General features: G+C 35.0%; 1 protein-coding gene across 12 annotated transcripts in view; it reads left to right on the top strand.

Annotated features, from left to right (window-relative positions):
• Positions 1-16,170, top strand: part of PCNX1 (pecanex 1) — an 87,008-nt gene that overhangs the window by 39,826 nt on the left and 31,012 nt on the right. For 8 of the 12 annotated variants that reach the window (XM_079309815.1, XM_079309813.1, XM_079309809.1 and 5 more), the window contains 10 exons: positions 2,407-2,497; positions 4,196-4,253; positions 5,371-5,588; positions 6,637-6,790; positions 7,536-7,568; positions 8,612-8,783; positions 12,307-12,417; positions 12,878-12,969; positions 14,268-14,377; positions 16,052-16,157. In XM_079309815.1, the coding sequence (XP_079165941.1) occupies positions 2,407-2,497; positions 4,196-4,253; positions 5,371-5,588; positions 6,637-6,790; positions 7,536-7,568; positions 8,612-8,783; positions 12,307-12,417; positions 12,878-12,969; positions 14,268-14,377; positions 16,052-16,157 (1,145 nt within the window). The remainder of the gene's footprint in view (positions 1-2,406; positions 2,498-4,195; positions 4,254-5,370; positions 5,589-6,636; positions 6,791-7,535; positions 7,569-8,611; positions 8,784-12,306; positions 12,418-12,877; positions 12,970-14,267; positions 14,378-16,051; positions 16,158-16,170) is intronic. The other 4 variants (XM_079309814.1, XM_079309819.1, XM_079309817.1 and 1 more) reach the window with 3 other exon arrangements.

The raw sequence follows: 16,170 nt of genomic DNA, 5'->3' as shown, positions 1-16,170 counted from the left end.
CACTTGGGAGTTTGTGTCACCAGCAGCAGTGAACAGTCCTGTCAAGTTTTATACCAAGATGAGTTGAGGCTTTTCTGAAAAATGTTTTTATTTAAACCAACCAGCCAAAAAACCCCAACAGAACAACAGCAGCAAAACTAAACAAAATCAAAAATAGCAAAAGAAAAAAAAAATAGAGGGGCAAAAAAAGATCTTGTTTTATGAGAAGCTGTGCTTTGCTTGCCAGTGAACTAATTTTGAGTAGGAAGCCTATATAAATAGGTGAGTGAATTGCAATCATGCCATATCTTGAGTCCATTTTGTACTTTGTGTATGAACAGTGGGAATTAAGTGTTCTGTCTGTTTGCTTCCTCTATTAATCAGGTTTGTTATATCCCACTGCAGCAGTGCAGTACTTACAGCAGCAATCTAAATGCAGTAAATTTTGATAGATTCAAAGATAAGTTGGGTGACAGGGAACTATAGATGTGAGAGAGTGTAATAGTTCAGTAAACTTGTGAAATAAATATATGATGTGTTTTCTCAGCCCAAGAGAAGAGGAAGTTATACATCCAAGTAGTGTTCTCTAACTTCTGTGGCTAGAATTTCATTAAATTAAAAATTTAGAAGATTAATTTCCAGGATCTCCATTCAGTAATGCAAAACCATGAAGAATTTAACCTAAACTTCCTAACTTCCTTTTTTTGTCCTAACTGGAACCTGAAGTGTGTTTGTATTATCCAGTCTCTCCATGTTTGCTCTTGAAACGTTTTTATTGATGCATTGAAGAAATAAACCTTGATAACCAAAGGTTTTTATTAGTTGTAGGAAGATTCCCCATGTTATCTACTAGTTTAAATTTCAAACTCCAGTATCAACTGTGTACTAGACACTGCATTGAAAAACTGAAAGATAATCCACTAAAGCCCTTCATTAAAATCTTATCCATTGAGGAAAAAGCCATGACAAGTGAGCTTTGTACTTAGGCTTGTGGCAAATGTAATTGAATATGGAGGGAGAGCTGCTGTGTTACTGAACTCTGGTGAATGCTGATTGTGCCTCCTGAGCTATGTAGGGGGCTGTCTTGTCACAATGGTGGCTCTGAGCACAGCTGTGGTATTGGCCTGGTTCACCTGAAGTGCTCCCTCTGAGGATAGAAAGCTTTGTAAAGATATATATACCAGTATTTTTTCTTTGTTTCGCTGGTTTTAAGCATCTAGTTTAAGGGATTTAACCTGCTAAGATTCAAATTATTCTTCTGAAGAGAAGCTGGAGCAGGATTATATTGTGTTAAAAATATTCAAAATCCATGGTATTAGAAGCAGGTTATGTTCTCAAAAGAATGGGAAAGATTGGAAGCTCTGAGCTTGTTAGATGTTTCTACAGGGACTATTTGTTATCTTGTATCAGCAGAAAGAAAAGCTACAAGACATACAGCTGAGAGGTGTACGCAGTTTTTCTTCACATGCTCCAATTTTTTTTCCCTTTTGTTTTTATAAGCTGATCTTGGAATATTGCATGTTTTACATCATGACTTAAGAAGGGTTTTAAGCTAGAAGAGATGGAGAAATTGGTAGATATTTCATATGAGATCAGTTTCAAAATCAGGTTCCCTACATTCAGAGCTGAAGTATATTGAACCTGACCTTCAGACAAAATTACAATGCTTATCTGATCAGGCCAATGTTGAGAGGAGGGTACTGTGAGAATCATGTTTGAGTAAGGTAATTTATCATTTCAGTTATAATCTGTCTGCTTTTTAAAATTATCTATTTTGTGTGTAAATCAAAATAGTTTATCTAAGAAGTTAGTTTGCAATCCTTTGTTCTTATACTGAAGCATTTGTTTCCAGCTTGTAAAATAAATCTCTGCCTCACATTTCTTTTTTTGAGTTTCCTAAGTTAACTTATGAAGCATCTCTGGCCCCTTTTTTTTCAGTTTTCGTGTTTCTTTTCAAATAGTCACGCGCTTCTCAAAAGAGTTTTATTCAGGATACCTGGGTTATCTCTGTTGTAGCTAAATGTTCTTAAATGCTGACAGTGAATGTTTTATTGATACTTCTGTTGTGGGTGGGGAAGAACTGAAGAAGCTGGTCACTGCAAATTTTTCATGTGGTTATTCTCTAAGGGGAAAAATAGGCTTACATGGTCCATCTGTTGTATTAATGGTGGCATCTTATAAATACAAACTCCTAATTCATTACTGCAGTTACAGTATATATATTGCATAAAATGGTACAAAAGACAACTATGTAGCTAATGTCTGCACTGGTAACACATTCATGTGTAATCACATTTTCTGTTTTTGACACTGATGTAAATTCAGGTGTCTGAATTGATCTCTGTAGTAAGTTAATGAATAGAAGCTGCTGCCAATGGGATGAAACATGAGGAAATTTTGACCTGCTTTTGACCTTTTCTTTAATAGGTAAGTTCAGTTCTACGCTCTACGAGACAGGGGGCTGCGACATGTCACTTGTGAACTTTGAGCCAGCTGCAAGAAGAGCATCCAACATCTGGTGTGTGTGAAGGCCAGTCAAGAGTGATGATTCTTGTCTTACTGCAACTCAATAAATTTATTTTAATTTTAAAAAGCTATTTAGTATGGACTACCAAAAGAATCAATACAATATATTAACTCTATACTTTTACTTTTGTGACTTAAGTGATTTTTACTAGATGATGACATTAGGTTAAATATTATATCAGAAAAAGACTACTATTAGCTTAAGCAGTACACTTCCAAGCTGGGAACTTGACAAATGTATTTTTTGTTGGCTTATAGAAGGTCTTTGTTAAGGAATTTAACCCATTTTTGAGAAAGTAGGTGGCAGTTGACCATAATGGCTATTGAACTTCCAGTTGTGAAGCCACTGTAAACTGATAAATTTATTCTCAAATTCATGGATGGAATCAAATAGTGTATGGTAGTGTTAATATGTCTGAGATTAAAATTTGACTTGCAGCTGAAATAGTCAGCTACATACTGGAAAGTTCATCTGCTGCTGGAAAGATGCCTTTTCTTTCACTGAAGGGATAGGAAGCAGAAGAAAGAAAAGCAGCCCAAACCTCCTGTGACTTCCCACCTGCCCCCAATATAATTCACTGTGTAGAATTGCTCTGAAGCTATTGCACCATGCTGAATGCTATAATTGTACCATAATAATTCTATGTAGGTGGAATAGCTCTTGAAATTGTGGAATAATGAATATAAAACATCCCATCTTCTAATCTTTGTTGAGAGTATGCAAGTGCCTTTTGTAGAATTGAACTTCAACAAAAAGTTCTGCATTCCTTCCACAAAGCTGCCATTCCCTACCTCTACTGCTTGCATGTTCCAGATGCAATGGCTTTGCTGATGGGTGCAATTATAAAATTGTCTGTGCTAATGAAAGGAACAAACTGGCCACTTCAGATAATCAGATCTCGGCTGCAGAGAATACTTGAGTTTCAGTGAAATAAAATTGATAACAAAGAATGTTTTTATCTTAAGGCAAGGAACTGAAGGAAAGTTGCATAAATTTGATACAAGTCTTACAACCATGTGATTTACATGGAAAACAAACATCCAAAAGCTATCCAAAATTGGGGAAAAAAGCAATGGTTGGATATGGACTCTCATACAGTAAGAGAAATTTCTCTTCGTCTCTAATGAATGGAAATTGCAAAGTAATCTTGCTCTTCTTTCCAGAGGTTAACATTATTTAAAGTTAATTTTAGCGAAAGCAGTTTAAGTAGCTCACCTTACTTGTACTGAGTATGTACTATTTTTGGCATTTTTGGGATCTTGATAAAAACAGTATAGAATTAAGAGAAATTGCATGTGGACACCTAGCAGACTTTGCACTTCTTTAGAGATGTAACTTATGTTTGCAAATCAGTATTTAACAGCTTATAAAATATTTTGGTTTTTTTCAAGTGGCATAATGACTATCATTGTAGTTCTTTTTAGACGATTGAGGGACTGGGTATTGAGAAAAAGCTTATTAAGGGTGAGATTAAAGCATCTCCTAGCATACTGTAGCTGTGGAATGTACCATAATACATGAGATTAAGTGGCTACTTGCATTTATAATTAAGTGACTGAAGGCCAAATTTAAAGATATTTAAATAAAATTAACAAGTTTTCAAAATTAATGTGGGACACTTGAAAATTAGAGTGATCTGTTGAAATAAAATGTAGTTTATAATCTGAAGTATTTTCCCTGTTCTTATAGTGACACGGACTCTCATGTATCGAGTTCTACCTCAGTTCGCTTTTATCCACATGATCTAGTAAGTTTTTCTTACTTATTTTTAAAACGTGCAAAGATTCAAGAAGACTGTCACCCTTTATAGCACTGATCAGTCATTCTGTGTGGTAGTTCTCTGTTCTTATGAAAGAATTCCTGGTTGTTTTTTCATTAGTATTTTTCTAGAAAGGAGAAACTGGCTGAGCATAGTTAAGTACACTGATGATTTGAGGAATGATGAAAAGAACTTTATAAATCAAGAAGTTAAATGTTAAGCTTAGGTGATTGTAGGAAAAAGCCCCTCCTAGCACTAAACCTCTAGTTGAAGATGGCGTGAGTATTGAAACTTTACTCCTTGCTTTACATGTTTGTGAAGCTTTTTCATTAAAGGACATTTTAACAATTATATTGCCTAAGAATAAAGGGCAGTACATCAAGATGCTTCTTGGCCTTTTGATGAAATTTAGTAACAGGATTAGATGATACATATGTACTATAGTGTCTTGTTAGCATTGAATACTCTACTTAAGTATCTTTCCTGGTTGTTAGTACTACTGTGATTTTCATGAGAACTCTAAACAAACTACCAAGTAAGTAATAGTCATAAATATTTGATTGTTTAGAGTAGCACTTTTTTATTTAGGGCAGAGCTTTTTCATTGGTTAATTTCTGAGTCTGTTCTGGATTCAGTGGGTTCGAGTTTGACTGCTGGTGCATGACTATGTTGCTTTGTCATGCAAAAAGAACCATTCAGCATAGGTTTGCATGCAAATTAGCTGACTATAAGAAATGTGTAATCATTTATTTAAATTAATATTTGGATTATTCTTGTAGTGTATGTTGTCCCTGTATCAGTTTACTTGTCTTCAAATTTTGAAGTTTTCAGAGTAAATGGGATAATGTGCTTGGAAGACAACATTCATTTAAAATAAGGCATATGCTGAAATGCCTATGAGTTGTATGCAAACTGTTACTGCTGCTAGTCCTAGTCATGTGCCCTGATAAGGACAGGAAAAGTAAGTAGAAGCCTGTGATAGTGTTTAACATGTAATTCCTCAAAAGTGAAACCAAAGAGTTCCGGCTATTTTCTTTAAAGCAATTTTCGTGTAATACAGTGATTCAATATAAATGAGCTTTTGTTAATACTAACTTTCTTTTAGCTTTCTCTTCCTCAGATCAGGTTGAACAGGCTGCTAACAATGGATACAGATCTGCTGGAGCAGCAAGATATTGACCTGAGCCCTGACCTTCAGGACCACATGCAACCTCAAGAGGAAGCAGCTCAAAAAGTCAAGCAGTACTATCGCTTTTGGATCCTGCCTAAACTTTGGATTAGCATCAATTTTGATAGATTAACTCTTCTGGCTTTATTTGATAGGTGAGATCCTTGTGTGTTCCCAGACATCAGATACAAAGATGGAAACTGTTGGGAAACTCTAATATAGATAAAACTGTCCTTGGAGAACTGTAATCTGAAAAATGAAAGAATAATACTGAATAGTTTTTCTGAAATAAGGGAGGCTACTCTTCTTTTTTCTATAACAATCAAAAAAGTAAAAAGGAAACTAACCCTCACTTTGCCTGAGTGGGACAGTAACATATTTGAATGATCAAACAGGAAGATTTGTTGCCTATCTTTAAAGCTAGAATGTAGCCTTCTCCAAAAATTAATTGAAAGGGTCTACAACCTGGCATGCACTTAAGTGTTTTGGTACCTATTGTTTCAAAGCATTTTTTTTTTTTATAAGAGTTGTTTAATACTGTGACTTTTTGTCCCTGCTACATTTACCTAGAGGAAGAAAATTAAGGTGATCCTCCAGTTAGCAGCTTTTGGAATATATAGAGTATATTTTGCTAATGAACCTCCATGAGATAAACAAGATAGTACTGATTCTATCCAGGGAGGAATACTCATAATTCTGTTCCGAAGCCCTGGCAATATCATAGGGTATTATCTGTATTCCACTTGGGATATCTTTCTTAAGATTTGTACAGAGACATACAGATACAGAAAGTATTTTTAGTTTCTTCATTAGAAAATCATGAATGAGAGATTATATATGCAGGTAAGTTATCATACTTGTGTGTTTTATAGGCTTATAATCATCATGGATGGGCTTTGAATATAGATTTGTTACAGACCGTGCTTCTAGTGGAACTTTAGAATTATTTCTAAAGTTACCTGCTGAAGTTATCTATTGCTGTTTAAAGTAAAATTCCATATGATACTAGCTGCTTTCAGCTGTCATTGAAATCCTGGTAACTCCTAACTTTGCTAAAGGACAGTGTGCTAGTAGACTGTGGAAGTTGAAATCTATTCTTAACTACTTTGCTACCAGTTGCATAACCCTTGTTAATTTTTGACCCTTACTGTTGTTTTGCAGCTTTTTCTAGTTTAATTTCTTTTTTCTTTCCCTTTAAAACAGGAATCGTGAGATCCTTGAGAACGTATTAGCTGTCATCCTAGCTATTCTAGTTGCATTTCTGGGCTCTGTACTTCTCATAGAGGGCTTTTTTAAGGATATTTGGGTCTTCCAGTTCTGCCTGGTAATAGCCAGTTGCCAGTACTCACTGTTGAAGGTATTTTAATTTCTCTTCACTTTCTACAAACAGTAGCTATAAATCCAGTTGAGTGTTGCTGGTTAGTTAGAGCTTTAAGGAAACACATGCATACTTATCATTGATAAAGAAATGAGTAAACTTGGAAAGTTTGTTTGACGGCAATGCAAGGTCACTTCACTAGAATGGTTTTGCATATGATTGTTAAACAGTCCTTTATTTATTGTTCTCATGCATTATTTGGTTTCATAAAGAAGGAGCACATTCTTACTTGTTGAAAACCAACTACAAACTGAACTTGAAGCTTTATTGGTTTGGGTTTTAATTTTTTTTTAGTGTCTTCATCTCAGAGCACTCATATGAGGCAATTATATCTAAATCTGTTTTTAATCAGATTATTAATTTCTGTTAGACTGTTAATGATTCAATGTAATCTAAGAATGATGGATTATTTTTAATTATTTGATTATTAGGATGGAAATTAGATTTAAAGTGAAAATTCCTAATGCTGTCAAAAGCAGCAAAAGTCCTGAAAATAATGGGGTTGGAGATTTTGTTAGACAGACATACTCTGTAAATGGATTTTGTTTTATTACATTGTACTATTTAAAGGCTTTAATGCGGCTCATAAAACTGTAAACTTAATTTAGAACTGTAAAATTAATTGTATATATTGTTAAAAATACTTGAACCAAGAAGTTGTGTAGAGAGATAAACATATTTATTTGTAGATTGGGTAACTTAGCTCTTTTTATTTTATTTTCAGAGTGTTCAGCCAGATTCTTCTTCCCCTCGACATGTAAGTCATGGGCATGTGTCACATGTAGTAACCTATAGATGCAGAACTCACACAGAGAATTAATCTTTTTGGTTTGATTTTTCTGGCATTTCTCTTATGTTCCTTCTTAGAAGGCACAAAGGACTTGCAGTTGTCTTAGTATCAGTTCCCTTCTCACACATTGTTTTGCCCCACTGTACTTTTTGTGTTTAGCAAATCATGCCTTCCTGTTCTGAGCCTAGCTTTTGCTAGGGGACCCTGTCATGTTAAGCTTTTGATGAATCTTTATTATTCTAGCAATTATACTGAGTAGTCTTTTTAATGATATAATTTGCTCTGCTGGTATGAAGTGACACAGCTTTGATGTTCTGTTTCAGTCTTGTAGGTAATTCAGTTGTCCTAGTGTGCACACTGTTTTATTTTTTCACTCTGTAGAGCTGAGTTTGCCATGTTCTAGTGAACATTAATGTTTGAGCATGGAAATGTTCATGTTCTAGTATCTTCTAGTGTGTTTATATCCTGTTGTGCACCTACTAGATTGCTAAGACAAAATATAACTTTTATGTCCTAGATAAGATGTATAAGAGCATTATTCCTCTGCAGCAAGTAATTAATTTTGTGTAAGAAGTTGTGTTTTAATAAAAACACAGAGATTCTGCTCCCCCATCCAAGTAGTAGAAGTGGTATCTGAGTAATAAACTTTAATCCCTTTTTTCTTAAAATTGATTTATTCTTAGTTGCTTACAAAGCCTAGTCAGAATTTCCCTAGCATTTAGTACTGCAACCAACATGGCATAAAATACAGCTGAGGCTAAGGGTATATATAACTTAGTCTAACTTAATCTAACTATTGTGTGTTTGTTGTATCAAAGCCACAAAAAAGTACAGACTGGTATTGCTGTAAGGCATTTTTTGAAGAAAACTTTAAGATATGATGAGGTGACAGTATATTAGTTGATGACCAGTGATTAATTTTGGTTCTGAAGCTATCTGTAGCAGAAGAGTAAAAGTTAATTTATCCACTATTAATGAACAAATGTTGGTGGTTTTTTTTTTTTAAACAGGGTCACAATCGTATCATAGCCTATAGTAGGCCTGTATATTTCTGTCTGTGTTGTGGTCTGATTTGGCTGTTGGATTATGGCAGCAGAAACATATCTACAACAAGATTCAGGTTGTACGGAATGGCTTTCACCAACCCATTGCTGCTGCTGTCAGCCAGGGACTTAGTTATAGGTGAGTGGCTTTTTTATGGGTTTGAATTGATTGCTTTACAACAGTAGAACTTTATGGGAACGCTTTCACCTTCTATAATGTGCTGTAACAAATGACAGAGGTACCCTCTACTAAATTTTTTCATTATCCAATATCTTAGCCCTTGCCCTTGAACTTTCTTACTTAACTTGAACCTGCATGCACTACCCTTTGCTTGGACCTAGCTGCTCAGTAGTTAAAAAAAACATTTTGATTTAGACCCTTTCACACTCTCTGGAGAGGCTTGTGGCAGATGAGTAAGAGTTCACTTAAATCACATTATTCGTATTTAGCAATTTGGCAGAACAGTACAGACACAATTTAAAAAAACATTATACACAGGTTAAATCTTCTTTAATGTGCCTCTTCTCAGAAAAGGCCTATCAGCTATACCAAAAATACAATTTTTGAGCTTTACTTCCATTTTGAGGTAATCCCATTGTTTTTCTGAGCATCACAGTGCATTCAGAATATTGATGACATCTAATTCCATTACCCCCCTAAACCTAATGCAAAAAACAAACAATGTAAACTCCAAAACAACATTCTTATGCTCTGTTATGAAAATAATAACAGCCCTGTAGTCTCAAACAGAGCCCATAGAAAGGAGAGAGAGGCATAAACATTTGAAGAACATCTTATCATGGGAACATTGTGCATTGTTTTAATGGAGCCAAGTTACTTGGGTCATCTTCTGTGGATCATTGCTTTGGGTGGGGTAAGAAAATGTGTAATAATTCATCTAAATGGAATGAAGTTGCTCTTCAGTTGTGTCAAAATACCTGTGTGTGAAAGACTACAGCAGTTAAATGTTATGTCTGTGTGTGCCCCCAGACCATTTTCTGTCCAAGAAAAAGGAAAGCTTGGGTTTTTAAAATTTAGTGTGGATTTTAAAAAATTTTACTTGATTAATAAGAATGACTCAGTCATTTTGGGTATTAGTTTTTATTACTTGATTTTAGGAACATCCTGTATTTTATGCTCATACTGCTTCCCTCTTCAAATTTCTGCTAATAATTCTGTATTTAAATTTAAAATGCCCAGAGGGAAAATGTCTAAGCTGCATATTTGTGAACAGAAATTGTCCAGGCATTTTCAAATGTGCTTTTTGAACAAACTCTTTTTTTCTCTTCATGTACTGGCATACTTGATTCTGTAATGAAAAAAGAAGATAGAAGATACTTTTGACTCATTCACAATACAAAACTAGTTCAATTTCTCTTCATAATGCTCTGTCAGTTTTAGGAGTATTTTCTTCCCTCTTCTACCATGTGGAGTCATTGCCATAATGTACACTCATATCCCCATCAGATAATACATAAATGTAAGTGTAGGTGGTGTGTCCTGTGAAGTGAGCTACTTTTTAAAAGTACTGAAGATTGAGTCTTTACCAGTTTTAAAAAGATGTGGTGCATTTTTACCAGACCATGCTCATCTTGGGATTAGCTTTTAAAACTACTTTAAGAGTTCTAAGTGGGTTTTGATCCTTATGCTTTATTGTTCTTCTGGCATATCTTGCAGCAGCATATGTGGTTTATATTTCTTAGCAGCCCTTCCAATAAAAAAATCAGATGACCAGAACAGTTTATTCTGTTTTAAAAACCCAAAACAACTCCCCCAACAATAAACAGCCAAACCAAACTTAAAACAAAACCCCAAAAACCAAATGATAAAACACCAAACAAAACCCAAGAAAACACTCACCAACCTGCACTGCACATCCCACCCCCCATGTGATACACCTGCCCTTAGAGCAACTCTCAGTGTTGCTGAAGCACTGTTTCAAAAAGCTTTGTGTGTACTGCAGACCAGGCTGGCTGCTAGCAAACATACTTTGTTAGGTAAAAATCTCAGCTGCCTTTTTTCCTGTTCCCAGGCAAAGTTATGGGAAGAAGGCAGGTGCAGGGCAAGGCAAACTTTGTGTTTGGATAATGGAAATGCTGTCTGCTTCCTAGCAGACAAGTGAGGGCTAGCATAAATGCTTTATTTTGTGTACCACCTATTGCACTTGATGAATTGCTCTGAATCTACTCCACATTTAAAATAATTATTTTATCTTTTCACCTAGTTGGTCACTGTTAAAAGACAATGTTACAAACTGCAAAAGCATAATAAATATTGGCTTTTTGCTGGACTGTTCTTTAAAACTTGTGTATTCCCAGGTCTGTGTAGTACTTTTGTTTCCAATGGGCCCAAGATAGAATGCAAATACAGTGTTCTGTCACTGACAGGCTAAAAATTTGCTTCCCAAAAGTCTGGAAGTCAAACTATGTCAGTTTCCTTGTGTAATGATTTGAAATAGAGGTTTGACTTGAGAATTTTGAAGAATTATTTTCTTCAGGTATTGAAGAACTGGTCATTAGTCCTATATTTCCTAATTAGTGTCTGTAAAAAATACAGAATTCAGTGTTTTTCCTAGGCTTGCACCCTGTATATTTTTAAATTATATTGTTGTTTAGCATTACTATGGAGTAGAGAAAAAAAAGCAGATCTCGTTATCTATTTCACTGTAGATATTTCTAATGTGATGTCCTTCAGTGTCCAACCATTCTGTGCATATAAAAGTAAAAAATTAAATTTTACACTTACGATGCATAACAAGATACTTTGAAGTCTGTTTTTTTTGGTCACTGAAGCTACAAGTCAGTAAGATGATAGAAAATCCTCCCTAAACTGCCAGATTATTAACTGCTAGGGTTATTTCTGTAATTTAATCTTCTGTTCTTCAGAATTTAGAATGTATAATATGCTGTTGCATGTGAATTAGATCTAAACTACTATATCTAAACTTGTGTAGATTATTATTTCTGCATCTTTTATTCTTTAAGATGGGAAGCAAATGATATGTACAGGTTGAAACATACCATTTTCTGTATTGAAGTTAGATGGCATTTGTTTTGCATTAGATGGCATCTTTGCATTCTGAAATCCTGTAACTTGCAGGTGTTTTCATGATTCATACAATTGTTTGTTCTTGTTAAAAAAAGCCAACCAAGCAAACAGAAAACCCAGTCATTTAGGATTAGAACTTTTAGAAGTGATGAGGAAAATGAGTGAAGTTACCAGATATTGTTAGTAGCAAAAAACCCAGAGGTGGAGTGCTTGGCATCCCTTACTTCAGAGTGGCTGGTGTTTGGTTGCTCCTGGAACTCCAGACAGGCAGTTAGGCTTGGATAAGCCTCACCTCCTAATGAGTGAAAACTTACAAGTCTAATCTGTAAATACTCCTGGCTGGTCTTTGCTAAATAAAAATGGAAAGTCTGAATTGGCCCATGTCCATGTCTACAGCAATTAAAGGGAAAGTACTGTTGATTTGTATGACCTCTGTATTCAGTCAGTTCCTAGTCATAATGTGTATTTTCCTTAGAAATTTATAATAACATCACTGAAGTATTTCTTAGTTCTAACGGGGTATGTGATACCCTGGAACTTAAACTGAAATACATCTTATCATGCTGGTTTTTTCATATTCACCACTTTTTCAACTCTCTTTTTTTTTCTGTAGTGTTTACACTATGTTTCCCTATAGTATTCTTCATTGGTCTCCTGCCTCAGGTGAATACATTTGTGATGTATCTCTGTGAACAGCTGGACATTCATGTCTTTGGTGGCAATGGTAAGTGTTGTGTTTTTCAGTGGTGCAAGTATGAGATGTGGAGCAGCCAGGATGAGTAGATCAGTATGCTAGTTAAAAAATGTAGTGGTTACACTATTTTTATTACTACCCTCTAAATACAGAGTACTTAATTGTATTTTTAAAAAGCTTAAAAGTTTTTTGATTGATTATTGAGAGAGAATTACTGTCCTAGTGCTGTCAGGTTCTTCCTGGTTTCTATTGCAGTTAACTATTCCCATGGTATAGCTACTCAATAACTTAGGAGATTAAAAAAGCCACATAAAATGCTCTTGATAAAAATCACTTTTAGGGGAAAATACAAGTACCTGCTCTGGTTTGAATTGCCTTTTTTTTTCCCCATCAGAGGATGCTAGGAGGTTGATACCTTAAACTAAAGTATTTTGTATTCTACCTTAAGAAAATAACAATATTTTTTTCTTTTCATTTCTGTGTTATTCAGCTACCACAAGCCTGCTTGCAGCACTTTACAGTTTTATCTGTAGTATTGTGGCAGTAGCATTGTTGTATGGACTGTGCTATGGTGCCCTGAAGGTGAGAAAATTTTCATGCACATTAAACATTAGTGTTTTGGGGTTTGTTCTCTGTTTTCTTCTGTATTAAGTAACTAAAGTATGCAACTTCTGGATTAGAAGTTAGTATGATTTACTAGGGTTTCATACTTGCTCACCTGTGATGTCCATAGAGGAGATGCAGTGCAAGAACAAAACAGGTATTTTTGCTTTTAAAAGGTGTGTGATTTGTGCCTGCTCTAACAGGCTCTTTTTGGTGGAAAACACATGACATTTACCATCAGTTCTGTTTTATATCAATTCTTGAAAATACCATGCAAGTGCCTTATTTCTAGCAGAGTCTGTATATATTTTATATATTATATGTTAACCTCTCAAAATGGCTTGTGTAAGTATTTTTTTCTGATGCTGCAGAAGTGAAATAGTATTTTCTAGTTAATGTTTACTTGAGAAGAAACCTAGAAATAGTTTGTAGTGTCAAAGTGAAGATGTTATCCTATCTGAAGGGGAGAGATGGAGAGTTAGCTGGTAAAGGGACACACACACATAAGCATACCCCCACACACCCTGTTTTTCTTGCTTGAAATGTTGTTTGAAAACAGTGTGGAGTGTGATGCTGGTTCTGTTTATTCATTTCAGGTTTGTGTCAATAATCAGACATGTGCAGTTTGCAATGAATTGTAGCATGTGTGGGTCCAACTCAGGAGTTGACTGGCTTTTCTACTTTATCACAGAGACCAGAAAGTTCCTATGGGAATTACTCTCATGATGCTATCACCTGCAGGACATCATTAGCTTTCTGTGAATTTGTACTCTTGTCTCATTATGCTTTTGTAAACACATCCATTTAAGACAAACAAGCTTTAGCAAAGAATAGCTGGTTGTCTTTGCAGATCCAGTGCAAGTCAGGAAAACAGTAGTGAAGCCACTGTTTAGTCTGCATTCAGCACATTAGAAAAAGTAAATCTTGAGTCAAAATACATGTAATATTCAAAATTAAGAAGTCACTAAATACAGCTCTTAAGAGCCTGTGGTCTCAAGGAATGCAGGAAATGCTTCATAAGGGTTATGAGAAATGATGACTGTTAAATAATTAAGATGGTGTAGACTTGGGGGATGTACACTGTGTTAGAGTTTCTGATCTATAGTTACACACAGGTAAAGATGGAACAGTATTTTTGTACAAAAAGCCCTAGCTTATTTTTGTACAAAATGTAGAATTGTAGTTAATTTCTCCATTCTCTGTGATATACATATTTCTTGTATGTCAGGTAAGTGATGTGTTTCTCGTTTTTATTAACATTTTGTTTCTGTCTCCAGGATTCCTGGGATGGGCAGCATATTCCGGTTCTCTTCTCCATATTTTGTGGTTTGTTAGTGGCAATATCGTATCATCTCAGCAGACAAAGCAGTGACCCTTCTGTACTTTTGTAAGTGACTCAGTTTATATCTCTTCCCCAATGAAAAAGCAAGTTGCAAGGAAAAACTATGAAAAACTATGAATAAACTACTTAATACTGTTTGAACTCACCAGCATTAACCAAAAATAGTATATTTTTAGTTCAATAGTTAGATGCAAAATGTGAGATTTTCTATCTCCTTCTCTAACAGTGACCTTTTTGGCATGTAAGTGATTTACCAGAAGCCACAAAAATCTGGTTTATATGCCTGGTGATGTTCTCCAAAATGTCAGTTAGGTGCTATCTTTCTCTTTGTGGATTTGTTGGGAATAACACGTACCCTTTCTGTGTTTAAAGAGGTGCTCAAAGCACTGGTTTAAGCTGAAGTCCACAGGAGGACTTCTTGAACACTTTCATTTGTTGAAGTATTCTTATATTGAATGTGTGCTCCAAGCACTTCAGATAATTCTACTAAATTATAAGGATCTGTTTTGGTGATGAGTATTCCCATCTAGCATGGGGAAACAGGTATTTGTTATTCTGAGCTGAAGTAGAGATCTGATGCTGAGGGTGTTTGATTCAGTTAATCATGATACATGCAAAACAAAGTAGTTCCAGTAGGAGAAGCACCTCCCCCAGAGTAGCCCACAAAAAAATCAGCCACATACCTATGTTAGGCAGAGCTTGAACTTGGATTTAAATTTATCCATTAAAATAGATTTAAATGTTGGAAGAATTTGATAAATTGTGGCCTGGGGTAGGTAGTGAAGGACCTCTTCTGTGACCCACAAAATTAATGATGGATGAGTGTTTACACCAGAGGAAATTTCTTATCTTTGGGTTGACCACTAAACCTTATATGATTACTCTTAGCTCAGTTGATGTGAGGTCCTTTTCCCTACGTATTTGTTCTTCTGTTCTGTCCAAAAAACTAAAGCCTGGATGTTCATATTTGACCTGCAATTTCACCTGTTTAGCCAGATGTGGCATAGTTCAGCATTATAATGCATTGTAATATGTAATTTCCTTTTGAAGATTTAGGGCTTGTTTTGTAGAGAACTTTATGTCCAGGCAATGAATAATATTTCTGCACTATATAGGGTGTTGTAAGAAAAATCACACTGACAGGTTGAGAGACAACTGCTTATGCCTAGTAACATGGCACATGGGCTTCTAAAAGCTTAAGTGTAAGATTTTGGGGTTTTAGTTATCAGCAAGGCCTGCTGAGAATTTAGAATTTTTGTCAGTATGGCTAATTCATTAATTCATCAGGCTAGAATAGGTTTCATTTATTGTTGCTGTTGAATGAAACCAAATAATTTGTTTTTTTAAATTACTTTGACAAATAGATCACTTCTAAATTTTGCACATTTCTGTTTCAGTTATTTATGAGTTCAAGTTTTGTTTCATGATTGAACAAAAACTGAATTTTAAGTGAAATTTTAGCAATTACTCCTGTGTTGCTACTAGAGGAACTGCAGTTTGAACATCTGGCTGCTCCTCTTCAATAGTTGCTGTTTGGTACAACAGAGAACTAATTATTTTATAAATTGAGATCTCTAAATTTGCTCAGCTGTGTGAAAGCACTGATATTAATTTTTTGTGATCAATATGTAATAGAACTTCTGACTTTGTATCGTTCTACATGGTATTACAATAATAACATGCTTTTCAGGGTGATTTTTTTTTTCTTTTTCTTTTAAGCTCTTTAGTGCAATCAAAATTTTTTCCTAATTCTGAAGACAAAAACCCTGAGGATCCTCTGTCTGAAGTAAAAGATCCTTTACCTGAGAAGCTTAGAAATTCTGTGGTAAGTAGATTTT

This window comes from Erithacus rubecula (genome assembly GCF_903797595.1).
Source record: "Erithacus rubecula genome assembly, chromosome: 6".
NCBI classification, from domain to species: Eukaryota; Metazoa; Chordata; class Aves; order Passeriformes; family Muscicapidae; genus Erithacus; species Erithacus rubecula.
The sequence above is the reverse complement of the archived record's forward strand: the minus strand, read 5'-3'. Positions and strand labels throughout refer to the sequence as shown.